This window comes from Arachis stenosperma, chromosome 10, assembly GCF_014773155.1.
Source record: "Arachis stenosperma cultivar V10309 chromosome 10, arast.V10309.gnm1.PFL2, whole genome shotgun sequence".
NCBI lineage: Eukaryota > Viridiplantae > Streptophyta > Magnoliopsida > Fabales > Fabaceae > Arachis > Arachis stenosperma.
Window position 1 is genome coordinate 120,279,032 of NC_080386.1, and position 18,902 is coordinate 120,297,933.

The 18,902-nt window shown below is 34.8% G+C and overlaps 1 protein-coding gene and 1 non-coding gene across 2 annotated transcripts; one reads left to right on the top strand and one right to left on the bottom strand.

Annotated features, from left to right (window-relative positions):
• The first annotated feature begins 6,894 nt into the window (after positions 1 to 6,894).
• LOC130956513 (uncharacterized) lies at positions 6,895 to 11,280 on the top strand. Its single transcript, XM_057883564.1, has 6 exons — positions 6,895 to 7,321; positions 7,477 to 7,619; positions 8,247 to 8,390; positions 9,660 to 9,845; positions 9,948 to 10,072; positions 10,618 to 11,280. The coding sequence occupies exons 1-6, from the start codon at positions 7,114 to 7,116 to the stop codon at positions 10,841 to 10,843; spliced, it is 1,032 nt and encodes a 343-aa protein (XP_057739547.1). The 5' UTR covers positions 6,895 to 7,113; the 3' UTR covers positions 10,844 to 11,280.
• A 5,872-nt stretch (positions 11,281 to 17,152) lies between these two features.
• LOC130958867 (small nucleolar RNA R71) lies at positions 17,153 to 17,256 on the bottom strand. The gene has a single exon (XR_009077970.1). It is a non-coding gene; the product is annotated as a small nucleolar RNA R71 (small nucleolar RNA).
• Positions 17,257 to 18,902: the final 1,646 nt, after the last annotated feature.

Sequence of the window (18,902 nt, forward strand, 5' to 3'; positions counted from 1 at the left end):
TGGGCACTTGGTGGTATGCGACTGCAACCAATTTGATAAGGTGTTCTAGACTTTTCCTCCCTGTGCGAAGGATTTCAAGCATTGCAAGCCCTTCGTTTTCGTCAATAGTATGCATCTGCATGACAAATATGGTGGTGTGTTGCTAATTGCACTGGCACAAGACGGTAACAGTAACATCCTTCTTGTGACATTTGTAATTGTCGAGTCTAAGACTTCGGATTCGTGGTCGTTCTTCTTTACCAACCTAAGATAATATGTGACATCACAAGAAGGACTTTTGATTATATCTGATAAATCCCAAGTGATCAAGGCCGTATTTAGAGCCGATGATAGTAGTTGGAAGCCTGAGCGTTCCATAATAGTAATATATAATGTAATTTGTAATTATTGTAGAAATAAATATTTTAAAGTAGATTACAATATATAAAAATAAATATTTATAATAGAATTGTTTATAATTTTAATTTAAATTTAAAGTGTATTTAGAGTAGTATAATTATATTATTAGCATTAGTATATGTGTTCTTTATTATTAGTGAAATATGATAATAAATTATTAATTATGTATAGTAATAAATTACCCTGCGAAAAAGAGGAGAGGTGGTTATTAGGATAACCTAATTTTAGTTCTGGATCAACATTAGCTTTGTAACAAACAAATTCTATCACCTGACTTAGATTAGCTGAAGACAGAACATATTGTAGCACATTAGATTAAAATATATAGAAATAACCAAGTAAGAGTACGTTGATATTCTTTATTATTAGTATAATATGATTTAATTTTTATGTGAATTTTATTTTAGGTGTAATTTGTCTTTATTATTTTTATATTTTTGAACTTTTATATAGACCGTACGAATGAAGAAGAACTTGCTAAGAAGATATGAGTAAAACATGTATAGACTAGATGAGGATAATTATATTATCGGAAGACTTTGGCACATAATATAAAATTTAAATTATTGTATTCAATGTATATAAAATTTATATTTTTGTAGTCGAAGTTTTATATAATTTTATTTTTTTTGGGTGGTAAGATCTTATGTACTAGAAGACATATATTAACGTGACATAGTGAGTTAGCTAGGCCATTCCTCACACGAGTCAACTTCGAACATGTAGCTTACATGCTTGAGTGGGACCATGATTGGACACTGGTATTTGCATTCATTGAGAGGTGTCATTCGTAGTCACACATTTTTCATTTGCCCTGTTGGGAGATGACAATCACTTTGCAGGACGTGGCTTATCAATTGGGTCTTCGGATAGAAAGAGATCATGTTCGTGGTTGCATGATAGGGTGAGAGCTGTTCTATGGTGGACATAGCATGGAGGAGTTATGACAACAGCTGCTAAGAGTCGTACTGTAGCCCACTGATAGACAGGATCATAGTAAGTGGGTCGTGAATCTATCGTGGTTCCAGAAGAGAGTATGTCAGGGTTTAGATGAAAACTCCACGGAGGAACATGCACCCGAGGGAGGGATCATGCAGATTATAGGAGGTATCCTATTTTCAGATGCATTAGACTCCCAAGTCCACATGAGGTGGTTGCCACTTTTAGAAGATCTTGATTGGTATGGACAGATGTCTTGGGATATGGCTGTGTTGGCCTTTTTCTACCATCAGATGTGTCGAGCCACATATAGCAGGCAGCGAAACTTGGGTGGATGCAGAGGTTTGCTCCTATCTTGGGCATATCATCACATCATTCCTTGTTGACCCAAATGATTTAATGAGAAGAGGTTTTCCTTGGCTCAAAGGTATCTTTTTATTTGTTTCATTGTTCTCAAAGATTTTGAATTAGAATGTTAATTTATGAGAACTAATGGGATTTGTAGGTGGTTGGGATACGAGTCTAATAGGGACATTGAAAAGACTAGGCTAAGGATTTGGAGATGGGTTCTTAACAGTATTAGGATGACCGATGTACGGAATCCATATATTTGTGTTTAAGTACAAAAGTGTTCATGAATAATTGCCTTATTATGTATTTTCTGACGTGGATTCTTTGCAAGTTGAATGGATTCCGTATGATGATCCGCTCTTCCAGCACATCATTCCGGAGAGCGTACTACAGGGCGAGAGTATGTAGAATGTTGGGTGCCCTCTACTATGCTTTTCAATCGTCGAGTAGCATCAAGTGGACTGTGTGGTCAAGCAGTTTGGTGCTAATCAACATATCCCTACAGCACCGTTGAACATTGATGAGATGCTCGGTCATGATGGTCGTTGAGATAGGGGTGAGTGGTATCCAGAGTTTTTGCAGGGCTAGTATGACATGTGCCATGCTCAAGGTGACTATCGATTGCATTTGCATCACAACTTCGATTTGCACCCGTTCTAGGAGTATTTGCTGTGGTATTACTAGTGGGCACATTTAGTGGTGGTTGGTGAGGGAGACCCGCAAGATCAAGTTATTGCCGATATACTACATGATTTTTCTGTATACTATCTAGATCCTCTTCAGTTGCATAAGCTAGAGGATGACCACCTACCTCAGGTGCAACCTCGAAGGGAGAGACGGGGAATATATAACTATTAGAACATAAGGCAACATCATGTGCTTACACCATTACAACTGTTAGAACAAAAAATAGTTTAATACTGCATATATAACTAAAGGCAATGTCATGACAGATATCTGGTAAGTACATATGCATTGCAAATAGCTATCTAAGAAGTTTATTGTACAATTTTTTCCAATCTTTGTATATTTTAGCAATTATCCTTTGCTTTGCAAGTCAAACCTTTCTATATGATGTTTTGTAGTCAAAGTGGATCTCAACAGGTCCTTGCATAACCCTTATGCTAATGGTTAAATTGGCTTTTACTATTGTAAAGATCGCTTGAGCCATCACCTTCGAGTCCAACCTTCGATGACCTATCCTGTTAATGTTTGTATACAAGAATGAGGACTATTATATCTCCTCAACTCCCATTTTTTGGGTCTTTGATAGTAGGAAATACATATGAACAATTAACAACCCACTCTAAATTGAGTGCACTAAATTAAATATTTCAAATGGTAACTCTCTAATAACTTATACTCTATGGATCTCCTGATGATATACGTCTTTATTGTCATAAGAACTTCTTCCTTGTTCTCAAACGGTTGCCAAACTATGAACTCATTGGTCAGATCATCGGGGCCTCCCTAACCAATAGACTAATCTTAGTTCATTGCATCGAGATTCAACGTGGTAAAGTGATGGGAATGATCATATGGCTGAAAAATAGCAATCTGAGTCAGTGTAAATTGTGAGTCTGTGAAATAGTTCATTTCAACATCCTCCTCCTCCTCCTCATCAAGTATATCAACTGGTTTAGTTTCTATCTTCTAACAATTGGATACAAGGTTAACTTGATATGGATTGATCATTGGGTTTCTAATTGTAAATCCTCGTGACTTTCAACATCTACTTGCCACATGTCCTTTGGCGATATATTTGGATATTCATGATTTGACCCATCATTACTGTTCTTAAGTGACATGTTTAGTTCAACTATTAATCTTCTAATGTTCTTTCTTAGAGTTCCACCTGACTGGTATCATGACTAACTTCTAAAGAATTCTCCTCACACAAATCAACCAAAAAATAAATAATTCTAAAACATGAATTATGAAAAAATAATTATGCCATCTCCTGACTAATTTTACATCATCATCACATAATTGATACCTATGCCAAATAAATAAGAATAATGCTATCAAATAGTTCAACACAAAAAAATTACCAAGTAATTAATATCTATTAGAAAATACCTTTTGTAATAAAAAGTAGAGTTAAGCCTCAAAATGGCGTCTGAAGTTGCATTCGAGGTTCAAAGTGGTCCTTGAAATTAATAATTACTTAATTATATCCTTGAACTTGCACTTTGGGACTCAAAGTAATCCCTCGAGCAGTTTCTGTCAGCTAGGCCCCATCAAAAAGCACATGTGGCATCGGTCCTGACACACTGGCAAGCCCAACGGCTATCTGATGTGGAAGAGAAAAGGTATTTGAGGCAATTCAGCCCCTAAATCAATTTGAAAAACCCTAATCCCTAAATTTGATTCAATAAATGCAGTTCTTCTCTTCTCTTTTTGTCGCATCTATTCTGCAAACCTTGTTCTCTCTATCTTCATAGGAACTTTACAAGCTTACAGTATTACACACCATAATTTCTTCCTCACCCTCCCCGTCTCTTTGTATAATAGACTAGAACATTCTCAGCCAAATAACCTATAATCTTCAAGCAGAGCATCTCGCTCAATCTCATTACCATATTCCCATAACTTCTTAATAATATTAACATCTATACTTATGCTTACTCGATTGCACAATACTCCAAGTAAACTTACTTAAAATTTGACTCCTTTCATGTGGCGTTCCTTTCTCCATAACATGCTGCAATTTCAATTCAAGCATTTGATTCAAATAAAAAAAACAAAAGGGAAAAACACTAAATAGAGGTAGAAAAAGAAAGTCAAAAGGGATGAATATACGGATCAGATAACTATAGATTTATTGTCTCGCCTTAGTAACAAAACTAATCTCTCCACTCAAGTGCAAGACTTGAATATATAACTAACACTAATCAAAGCAGAAAATGGAGATGTGCATCAATAGATTCATAATTGGAGTAAAAAAAATCAAACCTGTCTACAATATAGAGTCCAAAATATGAGAAAAAATTTTAATAAGGTAATAGACCTCAAATACAACATAAGCTACAGAAGAAAAAATCATATTGTAATGCAATGCTGAAAGACAATATTAGCTGAAAAATAACTAATCTAAAAATTGAAAGAAAGAGTCCTATCTTTATAAATTAAACATCAAAAGGTGAATTAGAAAATAACAAATATTTTAAAGGGGACAAGAGTAAGTTATAATTGCTATAAAGTACATGACCAACCTGAATTACATAATTGCTATACTGGTCTTCAGTAAGAAAACAAGCATATTATAAGATTTCATCTATTATGCATTGAATATTTTGGTGGCGCACGCCACTGATGCGGGACTTGGAGATGAAAAATTTGCCGAAGGCAGCATGTATGGTTGAGGTGGAGGTGAAGATTTTGATGGTGGTGCAGATTGTGGTAGAGAAGGAGAGAAGAGAAAAGACCAATGTCACTGAATTTCACCAAATTTAAGGATTAAAGTTTTTCAAAATGATTCAGGGACCAAATGGCCACGAAAATCTTTTCTCTTCCACATCGAATAGCCTAAGCATGTCAGCGATCTCACATGTGCTTTCTGATGGGCCTAACTGACGAAAACTGTCTGAGTGATTACTACGAGTCCCGGAGTGCAAGTTCGAGGACATAATTAAGTAACTATTAACTTTAGGAACCACTTTGAGCCTCGAGTACAATTTCAGAGACTACTTTAAGACTTAGCTCCAAAAGATATTATCGGATTCTATTAGATATTTGTAATGATTTTTTTATCATTTTTTGTATTATCGACTAATAACATACATAATAAAATTATTTAGTATCATTATACATTTCACTAGTTAAGTCTCAAATTAGTCCCTGAAGTTGCACTCAAGCCTCAAAGTGGTCCTTAAAGTTAATAGTTACTCAATTTTATCCTTGAACTTGCACTCTGAGACTCATACTAGTCCCTAATGTGCTTTCTGTTCATCGAAACACTAAAACGTAGTCATTTTATATTTATTAAAAAAAAACCTGAGCCTCCCCTTTCCCTTCCCCAACCCGAGCCCCTTTCCCTTCTCTTCCCCTTTCTCTGTTGCCGCTTTTCGCCGGCCTCCATCACGGCGCCGTGCCCCGCTGCACGCCCCCTTCCCCAACCTAATCTCTTACACTCTTGTCCCGTCTCTATCTCTTTCTGCATCTCCTTCTTCTCTTGTCTCCTCTCTGTCTCCCTCTGTCTTCCTAATCCTAAAATTAATTCCTCCATTATCTCATTTTGTTTTTCTTCATACACCCCGTACAGAATAACAATGCATAGAGACATTATATATGCTTTCAAATTACATAAACTTTATGTAGTAAACTAATGAAGTAAAGATTCCAGTAAAGTAAGAAAGGGACTAGAAAAATAGGGTTAAAAACAGATGCCAGAATCAATGCATCTAGGCATCAGAACAAACTCCATTGCAGTAAAAAATTGAAAAAAAAGAACCCATACAAAAAAAAAAAGACAAAGACGAGAGACTAGATTGGAAAAGGGGTAAGTAGCATGGCACCGTGATGGAAGCCGGCGAGAAGTGGTGGCAGAAGCCTCGGGTTAGAGAAGAAGAGGAGAAGGGCCTCAGGTTGGAGAAGGAGAAAGGGAAGGAAAAGGGAGAGAGGGAGGGGAGGGGAGGGGAGGGGGAAAGGGAGAGAGAGAGGGAGGGGGAGGGGCAAAGGAAAGGATCTCAGGTTGGAGAAAGAGAAGGAGAAGGAGAAGGGGAAGGGCCTCAGATTGGGAAAGGAAAATGGGAGCGTGTTTTTCTTCTTTTTTTTTTTTTTTAATAAATACAAAATGACGTTGTTTTCAGTGTTCCGATGAACAAAAAGTGCCTTATGAATCACTAAGAGTCCGGAAGTGCAAGTTTGAGGACAAAATTGAATAACTATTAACTTTAAGAATCATTTTGAAATTTAAGTGTAATTTCAAAGACCACTTTAAAATTTAACTCAACATTTCATATGTAATAATATATTAATTAATAAATATGAGTTAAGCTAAACTAAATATAATAAATTTATTATAATTTAATAAGATTTTTTTTATCATAATAAATTGTTAAAAACGATATTCAATATATTTTACAAATAAAAAAAGTGAGAGGGAAGGAGATAAAAGTTTTCTAATTCAAGTAGCAAAATACTTAGATTGAAATAGGCTTCATTCTTAATTCTTATATACCTCAAACGATTTCCTTACAAAATGAAAATTTTTCGTTACTCTTTTAAGATTATTACAAATGCCATTCTTCTTTTTAAGTTTTAAGTTTTTTTTTTTAACAAACACACGATTTCTGATTTGCGTAGAGACGTAGAGTTCAATTAACGTGCAATCAGAATCAGAAATCACTTGCCTCTTCCAAACACGGTCTTAAAACAAAAACAGAACAACACTCACTGCATGCGAAGAGTGATTCGAGTGAGATGGGGTGCTCCTTCTCTGGTCTGAACGCCTTATACGACGCCGTTAGCGGCGGAGCCGACGTTTGGATCAACGAGAATCGCTTCCGCGTCGTCCGGCAGCTCGGCGAAGGTGGATTCGCCTACGTTTACTTGGTCAAAGAAGTTCCCGCTGACTCTTCTTCTCTCACTGGCCTCGCCAACAAGCTCAAGAATCCCTCTCTTCTCTCCGGTTTGTCGATTTCCAATTTTACCCTCTCGATTTACTCTTTGCTTATCTGCCTTGCTTGGATCTGAAATGTTACCTTAATTGTGATGATAATGAAAAGAGGATCTTCTATCGTATGTATGATTGATTGATTTCCCTTGCTCTTTCTTTCTCCACAGGTGATGGAACTTATGCAATGAAAAAGGTTCTTATTCAGAATAGTGAGCAATTGGCATTGGTGAAGGAAGAGATCCGTGTTTCTTCTCTTTTCAGTCATCCGAATCTGCTTCCACTTCTTGACCATGCAGTCATTTCAGTAAAGGTAACTAGTTATTGCTCCTAACTCTTATTTCCATGTCCAAGAATTTAGATTTAGCGTATCAGCTAAGAATGTAGAGGTTCCAAGTCACTAAGAGACATGAATCAAGAGTGTAACCTTAGAAGTCTAGAATGACCGTATGATGAATGATGTGCTTGTATTATTTCTTGATTCTGGCTTTTCCAATGAAGGCTTTTTGGGTAACTTATAAGTTGTAACCCAACATATGAGATTTTGTTAGTGTCAATGTACAATCTGCAAGTATAAATTGTGCTCTGTCGGCTGAAGATATTTCCACTACATGTGAATTGTTTATGCAATTATGATTTACAAAAGAGACCGAAAATTTGGAGTGTAAAGAGATGCCCTTGAAGGTCACATCACACATCGCATGGTTTCCGTCTGAAGAAATTGTTTTGGAATTTAGATACGATATTAGTCTTTGGGATTATTTCAGAATACTTTCTAGCTTGGGTAAAAAAGAAAATATAGTAATATTAATATTAATATTCTTTTCTTGGGAATTTGTAACTTTTTTCTCTGCATTTCTCTGTTTTTGGGTTTATTTTGTTCCTTGACATGTCCTATACTTTTAGTTGTGGGTTAAGTAAATGTGCTTTTTGCTGGCAGCCTACTCAAGAGACATCTTGGACCCATGAAGCTTACTTGCTATTTCCTGTTCATTTGGATGGAACATTGTTTGACAATGCTAATACAATGAAAGCCAAGAAGGAGTTCTATTCTACCACAGATGTTCTTCAAATATTTAGTCAGGTAAAGAGAACCACTTTATTGTCTTATTACCTTATTCTGAAAGAAAGTAGTGGAGTTTAAGTGAATAAATTGTTGCTTGTTGCAACCCAAGATTTTCAACTCATGATCACTTGTTTATATTTTAATATGATGTGGAGATTTGTGGAGTATGTTGTGATTAAATGGCTGAGATGGGGCCTCAGTTTGATGTCTATTATAGCCTCTTTTGATATCTACTCTTAATGTTCTTTAGGTATCATTGCTCCTAATTGACCACAGCTGTTTAAATTCTTTATAACCCTTTTAATCACTTATAAAAAGCCTGGATTGGACCAGTTGTTTGGACAGGAAACCGGTGAATTTCTGGCTTGTCTTCTCTGGTGCTTGGCTTGGATCAGATAACCATTCAGCTTGGATAATTTTGGCCAGACCTGGTGAAACCAATGTGAGCCGGCTGGTCAAAGTTAAACCAGTTAGCGAAGCAACTCATGAACCTTGCACCATAGAAATCTTTTAATAAATTAAGAAGTTCCACTAAGTGGACTTGAACGTATTAAAAGTAGCATATAAATAAGTTATTTTGTGTTTGGGTTTTTAGTTCTAAAAGTGCTTATTTTATAGAAATATGATAAAAAGTAGTAGTATTATGAGAGAAGCCATTTTTTTAGCTTCTCTATAAGCTCCTAAATAGCTTCTTAGAAAGCTGCAATTTAGTTTTGAAAATTGCATCATACATTAATACTACTACTTTTCATAAGTCAAAAGCTCAAAAAAGTTACTTTTGAAGCTTCCCAAATAGACCTATAGTATCCATTTTTTTTCTCTTTTGTTGGGGTCAATTATTTATGTTTGTGTATTTATTAAATTGAATTTTTATATATTTACTCCCTGCTGTCCCAAATAAATGTTTGTTTCTAAAACTTTATTTGGTCTAAATAAGTGTCCATTTATAAAAGCTAGGTAACATTAATATAACTTTTCGGTACAAATGCTATTAAAGAAAGGAGAGAGAAAGTGTGATTAGTAGAAAGAGAAAATAAGTACTAAAGAAGAGTTAATAAAGCTAATTTTGTATAATCAGTTGAGTTTATCTAAAATCAAGATGTTCTAATCATATTTCCGTAAGCATGAAGACAATTATAACTGGACATTATGACCAGAGGGAGTACTTAATTAACTCTAGTTCAAGTGCTTTGACAAGTGACCACTGGTTCACAGTGCCTTGGCCAATTTCATGGCTGGGGCAAGTTAAATAACTATGCTTTTGACCCTGTAAAATCAACCCAACAGCTTTGTGCAGGACTCAAGCATATGCATGGTTTAGATCCTCCATATGCACATAATGATGTCAAACCAGGCAATGTTCTCATAACACATAGAAAAGGCCAACCTCCACTTGCCATACTGATGGATTTTGGCAGTGCTCGACCTGCCAGGAAGCAAATTCGCTCCCGATCAGAGGCTTTGCAGTTGCAGGTGCTACTTTCTCTCACTTTTTTTCCGCAAACAAAGGTTATTGTGTTTTACGTTAATGTCCTGGCATGCTTTTTGTCTTGCTGATTGCTACTTCCTGTGTAGGAGTGGGCGGCTGAACACTGCTCTGCCCCTTACCGAGCTCCCGAGCTGTGGGATTGCCCAAGCCAAGCTGATATTGACGAGAGGACTGATATTTGGTCACTTGGATGTACACTGTATGCGATTATGTGAGGATCAGACCTATTTTTTTGCAATTCTGTTCATTTGTATGTTGTGCATTTTCAATAGAGAAATTCTAAAGAGCCATCAGAATTTATTGTTTTTGGCCATCATTTAACCATCAACTCAATTTCTTTAGTCTAGTAATCCAATAACATATTTTATTTCATACTTTTAAACATTGATAGCTAACTGATGGCCAAAGACAATAAATTCTGATGGTCCTCTAGTATTCCTCGTTTCAATAAAGGTAGATTGTGATTTGTGACAATGCAATAGCCTTAGTTTGGTCATTTTGTTCATGGTAAATAATCTCTACTATGAGGTTATATAATATTATACACGGACAACACCCCTTCGTTTATAAAAGTATACACCAACCTCCATAAGATATAGGTTACATGACACTCGGAATCCATATATTTTGCAACATGTGACACTGACCTGACCTCCCCTATAAACATGGCACTAGCTTGGTTTGTGTTTTATCTTCTTTTCTAGTGCTATAAGTTTGTTTGCGGCTTTTTGATGAAATGGCTGGGATATCTTGCAGGTATGGGGTATCTCCATTTGAATATGCACTTGGTGAGTCCGGCGGGAGCCTGCAACTGGCTGTTGTAAATGCTCAGGTGAAATGGCCAGCTGGACCTAAGCCTCCGTATCCAGAGGCGCTGCATCAGTTTGTGACTTGGATGCTTCAACCTCAGGCCACCGTTCGTCCGCGAATAGATGATATCATTATCCATGTTGACAAGTTGATCTCGAAGTTCTCTCCTTGAAGTTACACTACGGTTAGGCATGCTCATTGCAGTGAAGATTTAGAAAGAAAACTTCTGGTGCTGCCATTACTGTCCACTTATAGATACATATATCTGATGAAAGAAGCAGTAGCACACATTCTCTCTAGAGTACATAACATCCCCTTGTGTAAATGACCATTTCCCCGTGTGATCCTCAGAATTTATGCACACTAATTTCTTTATATGGCACTGAGGTTTGAGCACAGGATTTAAACAATCATGTTACGTTTACACCAAAATTAGCTACTAAAATGAGCTACTAGTATAAAAATACATGTTAAAATACAAAATACATATTGAAAATAAATTAAATAACACATATTTATATACATAGTGGCTGATTTTTTGGTTGATTTTGGTGTACAAATAACATTTTTGGATTTAAATTATATTTACTCAAGTTCACTGTTAACTCATTCTTACTCATTCTTAGTAGCTTCTCAAAGTGACTTTTGCATCAGGCAATAAACAATATTGTTTTGTAGTATTTGTACCCTCAGGCCTCAACCCAACTTCTCTCCCTCTTTGTTTGGATCTTTATCACTGCATCTTTTAAAAGTTCTCAATGAAATATGTACCTAATTGACATCAAATGTGGTGTGTTACAAACACTTCTAGAAATTAAATATCAGAAATCCCATGTTTTTTTAAGAAAATTTTTTTTTAGTCAAGTTACACCCTTAACATACCCTCCCCTTTCCATGCATTCTATTATAACAGTTTTCTAATCACAGCTAAGATTCGAACTGGGTACTGTGGTGCACTTCCACAAGGCACATAGATGCCATCAGAACAGGCCTTCTCTTAACCACCAAAAAAAAAAAAAAAAGAACAGGCCTTCTGGCCTTGGAGTGCAACCAATCTTTCTTTTTTTTTTTTTTTTCTGTCACATGGATTGAACAACTTCCAATTCTAAGTATCACAATACACCTATATTATACCAGATTCCTTTTCAATACTTGATGCATAAATTTGGATCCTCTAAATTTTAAATTTATACTTTAGAGGGCAAAGTGTGATCTTTTACCTTTGAATGGTTTCTCTTTCATATTTATTCTTGGTCCCACCTATAAAATAAATAACGAGAGATCACACTTTACTCGCTAAAATGAAATTCAAACTTTAGAAAATACAAATCTCTTGACGCATTGGTCAAGATTCAAACTCGATGAGGCATATGGATTACCAATCTTGTTTCAAGTACTACAAATTTGTACCATTTTTTGCATAAGTAGACAATAAATGTAAATTACTAGTAAGCCTTAGCCCAATTGATTTAACCAATTGAAGCACGCTATACTTGTACCTATGGCAACAATTCGTTATTTCGTTCGCAATAAACCAGAGGGTAGGCTTTGATACTTATATAATTGAGTGGATAAGTGGATTTAACTCAATTGGTGAGAATTGTCCTATATTTATAAACCATCAATACCATAGATATGGATCTTTTTCTTAATACACTTTTTGATACCTATGATAGTTATTTGGAGTGTGTATGTTGCAGAATATTTGCATAATACCCAACTAACAAACAAATAAATTTTAATACCATGAAATATTTGAGTAGTCTTAATGAAATTCCAAAAGTTAACTGAAGAAAAAATCGCTAAATATTTATGAAAGTTATCAGCACAATACGAAACTCTAGCGTAGCTCTTATTTGCATGCCAAAAAATCTTTTGACTAGTGACAGCCTCTCTCGTTGATAATTGCAAAATTTATTTGCTTGAGTTTGTACTTTCTACCACATTTAGTTAAAATTATAAAATAAAAATTGGTGCATTGCCTCGCGAACTTCTTGTTGCTGGTTATACACAGAAAGTTAAGTGAGACAACTACTGGTAGTAACTAGTAACTAATTGTGGTAACCGTATAACTAACACAGGCATAGAAAACGTAACATCTTGGGCTACCAATCACAGAGCAACAACAGGCAGCAAGCTACCAGTTTTATTTGCCAAATACCGGAAGATAAGTATTTTTGTAACATTTTTAAAATGTATTCCTTTAAATAACAGAAATTCTATGTGAAATTTTATTTTGGTTGGACTTACAATGTAAAATTCATCTAAATTCATGGGTTTAGATGAATTTTAAGTAGTATATTTAAAAATTAATTATTTTTACTAATGTGATAACACACGACTAATCTATGATGGAAATAGGATATCACATAGCAAAGAACATGCGGATATACTAATTTTAAATTTTCATAAGATACGGAGACATGATATATATATATATATATAAAATATAAAATATTTAAAAAAATTATAATGGTATTTTGATATTCATTAATATTAAAATATAAATTAATTTTTAACTATTTTAAATATTTTTAATTATATCAAATATTTAAAATTATAATTTTGTTTCAATAAATAATAATATATTATTTCTAAACTCATTTTAATAATACATGTTAAAAATAAAAATTGGACACGTTGATATCCAATGATATTTAGGTGTGTCTAAATGCATTCAAAATTTTTTTTAATTTTTTATAAAAACATAATTGGACACAAAAAACATTCGTTTCTAACGGGTATCAAATGAATATCATGCCTAAAATGTGTTCGACTAGTTAATAAAAATGAAATAAACGAAAAAAAGGAAGAAGTAGAGAAGGAGATGGAGAAAAAAAAAGAATGGAAGAGCAACAGAAAAGCACAAAAAAAAATGCCACAAAATCCGAATTGCTGAGTTCTTTTAAATAACTTAGTTTAGTTAAAAGAGAATTTGATCTCCTAATAATAGTCTTTTATTTATTTATATTTATCTGGTTATGTGTTAGAAAGATTCGAAAGAGAAGAATCGATGAGGACAAGCAGCATGTCCATGCGTCCCAAAGAAAAAGAGGAACCACACAATGCAATCATCTCTTGACCACATCCCATCCACAACCAGAAACATTGTTTTTTGCCCTTTTGTGCTTTTCATCAGGTTCCTTCTCTTTCTTCATTATTGCTTCTTTTTAGTCGCACCCAAGTACTACGTAGACCACAACATGCTCTACTCATACAATAAAAAATAAAAAATTAGGTATTTGATCAATGTCATTTTTGATAAAGATGAGGTTGTTCATGGCAAAGCTCCTACTTATGATTTTTTTTGTTGTACTTTGTAATCATTTTCTGCTTCAATACTTTCTCTCTTATTCGAACATGTTTTCGGATTTTTAAGAAGAAATTGAGCTCTTATTTTTATGTTTGAATGTTGTCGACTTCATTGTACACTCTTATTCTTGGATTTTTTTCATTCACTTCAACAAGAATTATAATTCTATATTATAGTCAAGTCAAAATGGAAATTTTTCAATCGACTCATGTCCTTTTTGTTCTTTGTATTCTCTTTTTGAGCTCGAATAATATAATTTTGTTAGTAGTTTCTATTTTTCTGTTGGTTTAGAGATGTTTGACTGACATGAACTGGTATTTAATTTTTAAACTTATTACCAAGTTTCTAAATGTTGAATTAGTGAACTGAGTGTCATTGTCAGTTGTGATTGAGAATAGTACTCCAAATCTTGTTACAATATTCTTGTAGAGGAACTTTCGATTTTTTGTGCAGTGATGGAGCCCAAAGATTCTGCCTCAATCCACTTGGCATAGTAGTCGATCCCCATTATGAGGTATTTGACTTATCCGAGTACTTGAGAAAACGGCCGAAGCAGATCTAATTCCCATTTTGCAAAAGGCCACGGAAAAGTGATACTGATGAGCTCTTCTGGAGGTGTTACATGGAAATTTGTACGCAACTGACAAGGCGGGTATTCTTGACGACTTTTTATAAGGTTGACCAATAAAAACTAGCTCGTAGCACTTTCTTTTTGCTGGATATGCTTCATGGGTTTATTAGTTTAGATTTTGATTGTGTGGGCTTAGAAGTAAGGTCGTAATCTCCTTAAGGCTAAAACAAGAGTATAAACAAATTTTTGTATCCTTTGATAGTTCAATTCTGCTCTTTGTAACGCCTTGCTTGCAAAGTAAATAAGCTTTTGCCTCTCCTCTTCTTCTCAGACAAGGGCTGAAGGTATAGCTCTATCAGCAATAGCTAAGTATAGCACGAGCTCTTCCCTTATTTTAGGTCGAGTCAATATCAGGGTAGACTCAAAAAGTTTTTGAATTTTTAGAAAGTTTGCTTACATTCCTGAGTCTACTGGAAATTGTATCATTTTCTGAGGATTGCAAATAGTAGCAACGACTTCAAGGCTGAGCCATCAGAGAATCTGGATAGGAGTATGAATGATTGAATGAAGACAGTAGAAAAGCAGAGATTCAGAAGGAATGACGCATCTTCAAACGCTTATCTGAAATTCCCACCAATGAATTACATAAGTATCTCTATCTTTATTTTATGTTTATTTATCTTTTAGTTATCAAAATCCCATAACCATTTGAATCCGCCTGACTGAGATTTACAAGATGACCATAGCTTGCTTCAAGCCGACAATCTCCGTGGGATCGATCCTTACTCACGTAAGGTATTACTTGGACGACCCAGTGCACTTGCTGGTTAGTTGTGCGGAATTGTGAGAAAAGTGTTGAGTTACAATCGCGTGTACCAAGTTTTTGGTGTCGTTGTCAGAGATCACAATTTCGTGCACCAAGTTTTTGGCGCCGTTGCCGGGAATTGTTCGAGTTTGGACAACTGACGGTTCATCTTGTTGCTTAGATTAGGCAATTTTCTTTTTTATTTTGTCTTCATAATTTTTAAGAATGAATTCTAGAGTTTCGGATGATGCTTTTATCATCACAGGAGCTAGTTGATTCCCATCAATTTGGCTATTGTATGTAATGTCTTGCTGAAACTTGGCTAGCCATGTCTAATCTTTTTAGACTGAAGCTTTAGACTAACATTGCATGATTCCTGGAATTCTTATTAAAAATTTTGAGTTTCTTATTTTCTTTTTCAAAATAATTTTCGAAAAAAATACAAAAAATACAAAAAAATTATAAAATCATAAAACAAAAAAATATTTTGTGTTTCTTGTTTGAGTCTAGTGTCAAATTTTAAGTTTGGTGTCAATTGCATGTTTTTTATTTTTCCTAAAAATTTTTTTGAAAACTCATGCATGCATGGTGTTCTTCATGATCTTCAAATTGTTCTTGATAAGACTCCTTGTTTGATCTTAAAATTTTCTTATTTTGTGTATTTTCTTGTTTCTCATATGCATTTTCGAATTTTTAGAGTCAAAAGCTTAAAAATTTCTAAGTTTGGTGTCTTGCATGTCTTTCTTTTCTTAAAAATTTTCAAAAAAAAATATGTTCTTGATGTTCATCATGATCTTCAAAATGTTCTTGGTGTTCATCTTGACATTCAAAATGTTCTTGCATGCATCATTGGTTTTGATCCAAAATTTTCATGTTTTGAGTCATTTTTGTGTTTTTCTCTCTCCTCATTAAAAATTCAAAAATAAAAAATATCTTTCCCTTATTTCTCTCATAAATTTCGAAATTTTTGGTTGACTGAGTCAAAAATTTTTAAAATTTAGTTGTTTCTTGTTAGTCAAGTCAAAATTTCAATTTAAAAAAATCCTATCTTTTCAAAACTTTTTCAAAAATCAAATCTTTTTCATTTTTATGTTTTTCGAAATTTTTAAAAAAAAAATTGATTTTCAAAATCTTTTTCTTATTTTTATTTCATATTTTCGAAAACCTTGCTAACAATTAAGGATTTGATTCAAAAAATTTTAAGTTTGTTACTTTCTTGTTAAGAAATGTTCAATCTTTAAATTTTAGAATCATATCTTTTAGTTTCTTGTTAGTCAAGTCATCAACTTTAATTTCTAAAATAAAATATTTTTAATTTCTTTTTCAATAATATTTTTTCAATCATATCTTTTTCAAATCATATCTTTTTCAAATTTTAATTTCAAACTCTTTTTCTAACTTCTTATCTTTTTCAAAACCACCAAGGAAGGTGCTTGGTGATTTTACTACACCAACTTCCAACTTCCATGGAAGAAGCATCTCAATCCCTGCCATTGGAGCAAACAATTTCGAGCTTAAGTCTCAATTAGTTTCTCTGATGCAACAGAGTTACAAGTTTTATAGACTTCCATCGGAAGATCCTTTTCAGTTCTTAACTGAATTCTTGCAGATCTATGATACTGTTAAGACCAATGGAGTTTATCCCGAGGTCTACAAGCTTATGCTTTTTCCTTTTGCTATAAGAGATAGAGCTAGAATATGGTTGGACTCTCAACCTAGAGATAGCCTGAACTCTTGGGATAAGCTGGTCATGGCTTTCTTAGCCAAATTCTTTCCTTCTCAAAAGCTGAGCAAGCTTAGAGTGGATGTTCAAACCTTCAGGCAGAAAGGAGGTGAATCCCTCTATGAAGCTTGGGAAAGATACAAGTAACTGACCAAAAAGTGTCATCCTGACATGCTCTCAGAATGGACCATCCTAGATATATTCTATGATGGTCTGTCTGAATTGTCTAAGATGTCATTGGACCATTCTGCAGGTGGATCTATTTACCTGAAGAAAATGCCTGCAGAAGCTCAGAAACTCATTGAAATGGTTGCAAATAACCAGATCATGTACACCTCTGAAAGGAATCATGTGAATAATGGGACGCCTCAGAAGAAGGGAGTTCTTGAAATTGATGCTCTGAATGCCATATTGGCTCAGAACAAAATGTTGACTCAGCAAGTCAATATGATTTCTCAGAGTCTGAATGGATTGCAAAATGCATCCAACAGTACTAAAGAAGCATCTTCTGAAGAAGAAGCTTATGATTTTGAGAACCCTGCAATGGCAGAGGTGAATTACATGGGTGAAGCCTATGGTAAAACCTATAATCCCTCATGAAAAAATCATCCAAATTTCTCATGGAAGGATCAACAAAAGCCTCAACAAGGCTTTAACAATAATAATGGTGGAAGAAAAAGGTTTAGCAATGGCAAGCATTTTCCATCTTCCTCTCAGCAACAGACAGAGAATTCTGAGTAGAACCCATCTAGCTTAGCAAATATAGTCTCTGATCTATCTAAGGCCACTCTCAGTTTCATGAATGAAACAAGGTCCTCCATCAGAAACTTGAAGGCACAAGTGGGTCAGCTGAGTAAAAGGGTTATTGAAACTCCTCCTAGCACTCTCCCAAGCAATACAGAAGAGAATCCCAAAAGAGAGTGCAAGGCCATAACTGTGACCAACATGGCCGAACCTGGAGAGAGTGAAAAGGCAGTGATTCCCAGTAAGGAAGGCCTCAGGGAACGTCCACTGGCCATTAAGGAGTACCCCAATGAGGAACCAAAGGAATCTGAGGCTCATATAGAGACCATAGAGATTCTATTGAACTTCTTTTTACCATTCATGAGCTCTGATGACTATTCATCTTCTGAAGAAGATGAAGACATTTCTAAAGGGCAAGTTGCCCAATATTTAGGAGCAATCATGAAGCTGAATGTCAAGCTATTTGGTAGTGAGACTTGGGAGGATGAACCTCCATTACTCATTAATGAACTGAATACCTGGATTCAGTAAACTTTACCTCAAAAGAAACAGGATCCTGGTAAATTCTTAATACCTTGTACCATAGGCAACATGACCTTTGAGAAGGCTCTGTGTGACCTAGGGTCAGGTATTAACCTCATGCCACTCTCTGTAATGGAGAAACTAGAAATATTTGAGGTACAAGCTGCAAGAATCTCACTAGAGATGGCAGACAAATCAATGAAACAGGCTTATGGACTAGTAGAGGACGTGCTAGTGAAGGTTGAAGGCCTTTACATCTCTGCTGATTTCATAATCCTAGACACTGTGATGGATGAGTATGAATCCATCATCCTTGGCAGACCTTTCCTAGCCACAGCAAAAGCTGTGGTTAATATTGACAGAGGAGAGTTGGTGATGAGCGGATAATTTGTATACTTTTTGGCATTGTTTTTAGTATGTTTTTAGTATGATCTAGTTAGTTTTTATTATATTTTTATTAGTTTTTAGTTAAAATTCACTTTTCTGGACTTTACTATGAGTTTGTGTGTTTTTCTGTGATTTCAGGTATTTTCTGGCTGAAATTGAGGGACCT

Bases quoted from the DNA above. Each gene is read 5' to 3' on its own strand.
- LOC130956513 (XM_057883564.1), top strand. From the start codon at position 7,114: ATGGGGTGCTCCTTCTCTGGTCTGAACGCCTTATACGACGCCGTTAGC. The intron at 7,322-7,476 runs GTTTGTCGATTT...CTTTCTCCACAG, and splicing joins GAATCCCTCTCTTCTCTCCG to GTGATGGAACTTATGCAATG. The intron at 7,620-8,246 runs GTAACTAGTTAT...TTTTGCTGGCAG, and splicing joins ATGCAGTCATTTCAGTAAAG to CCTACTCAAGAGACATCTTG.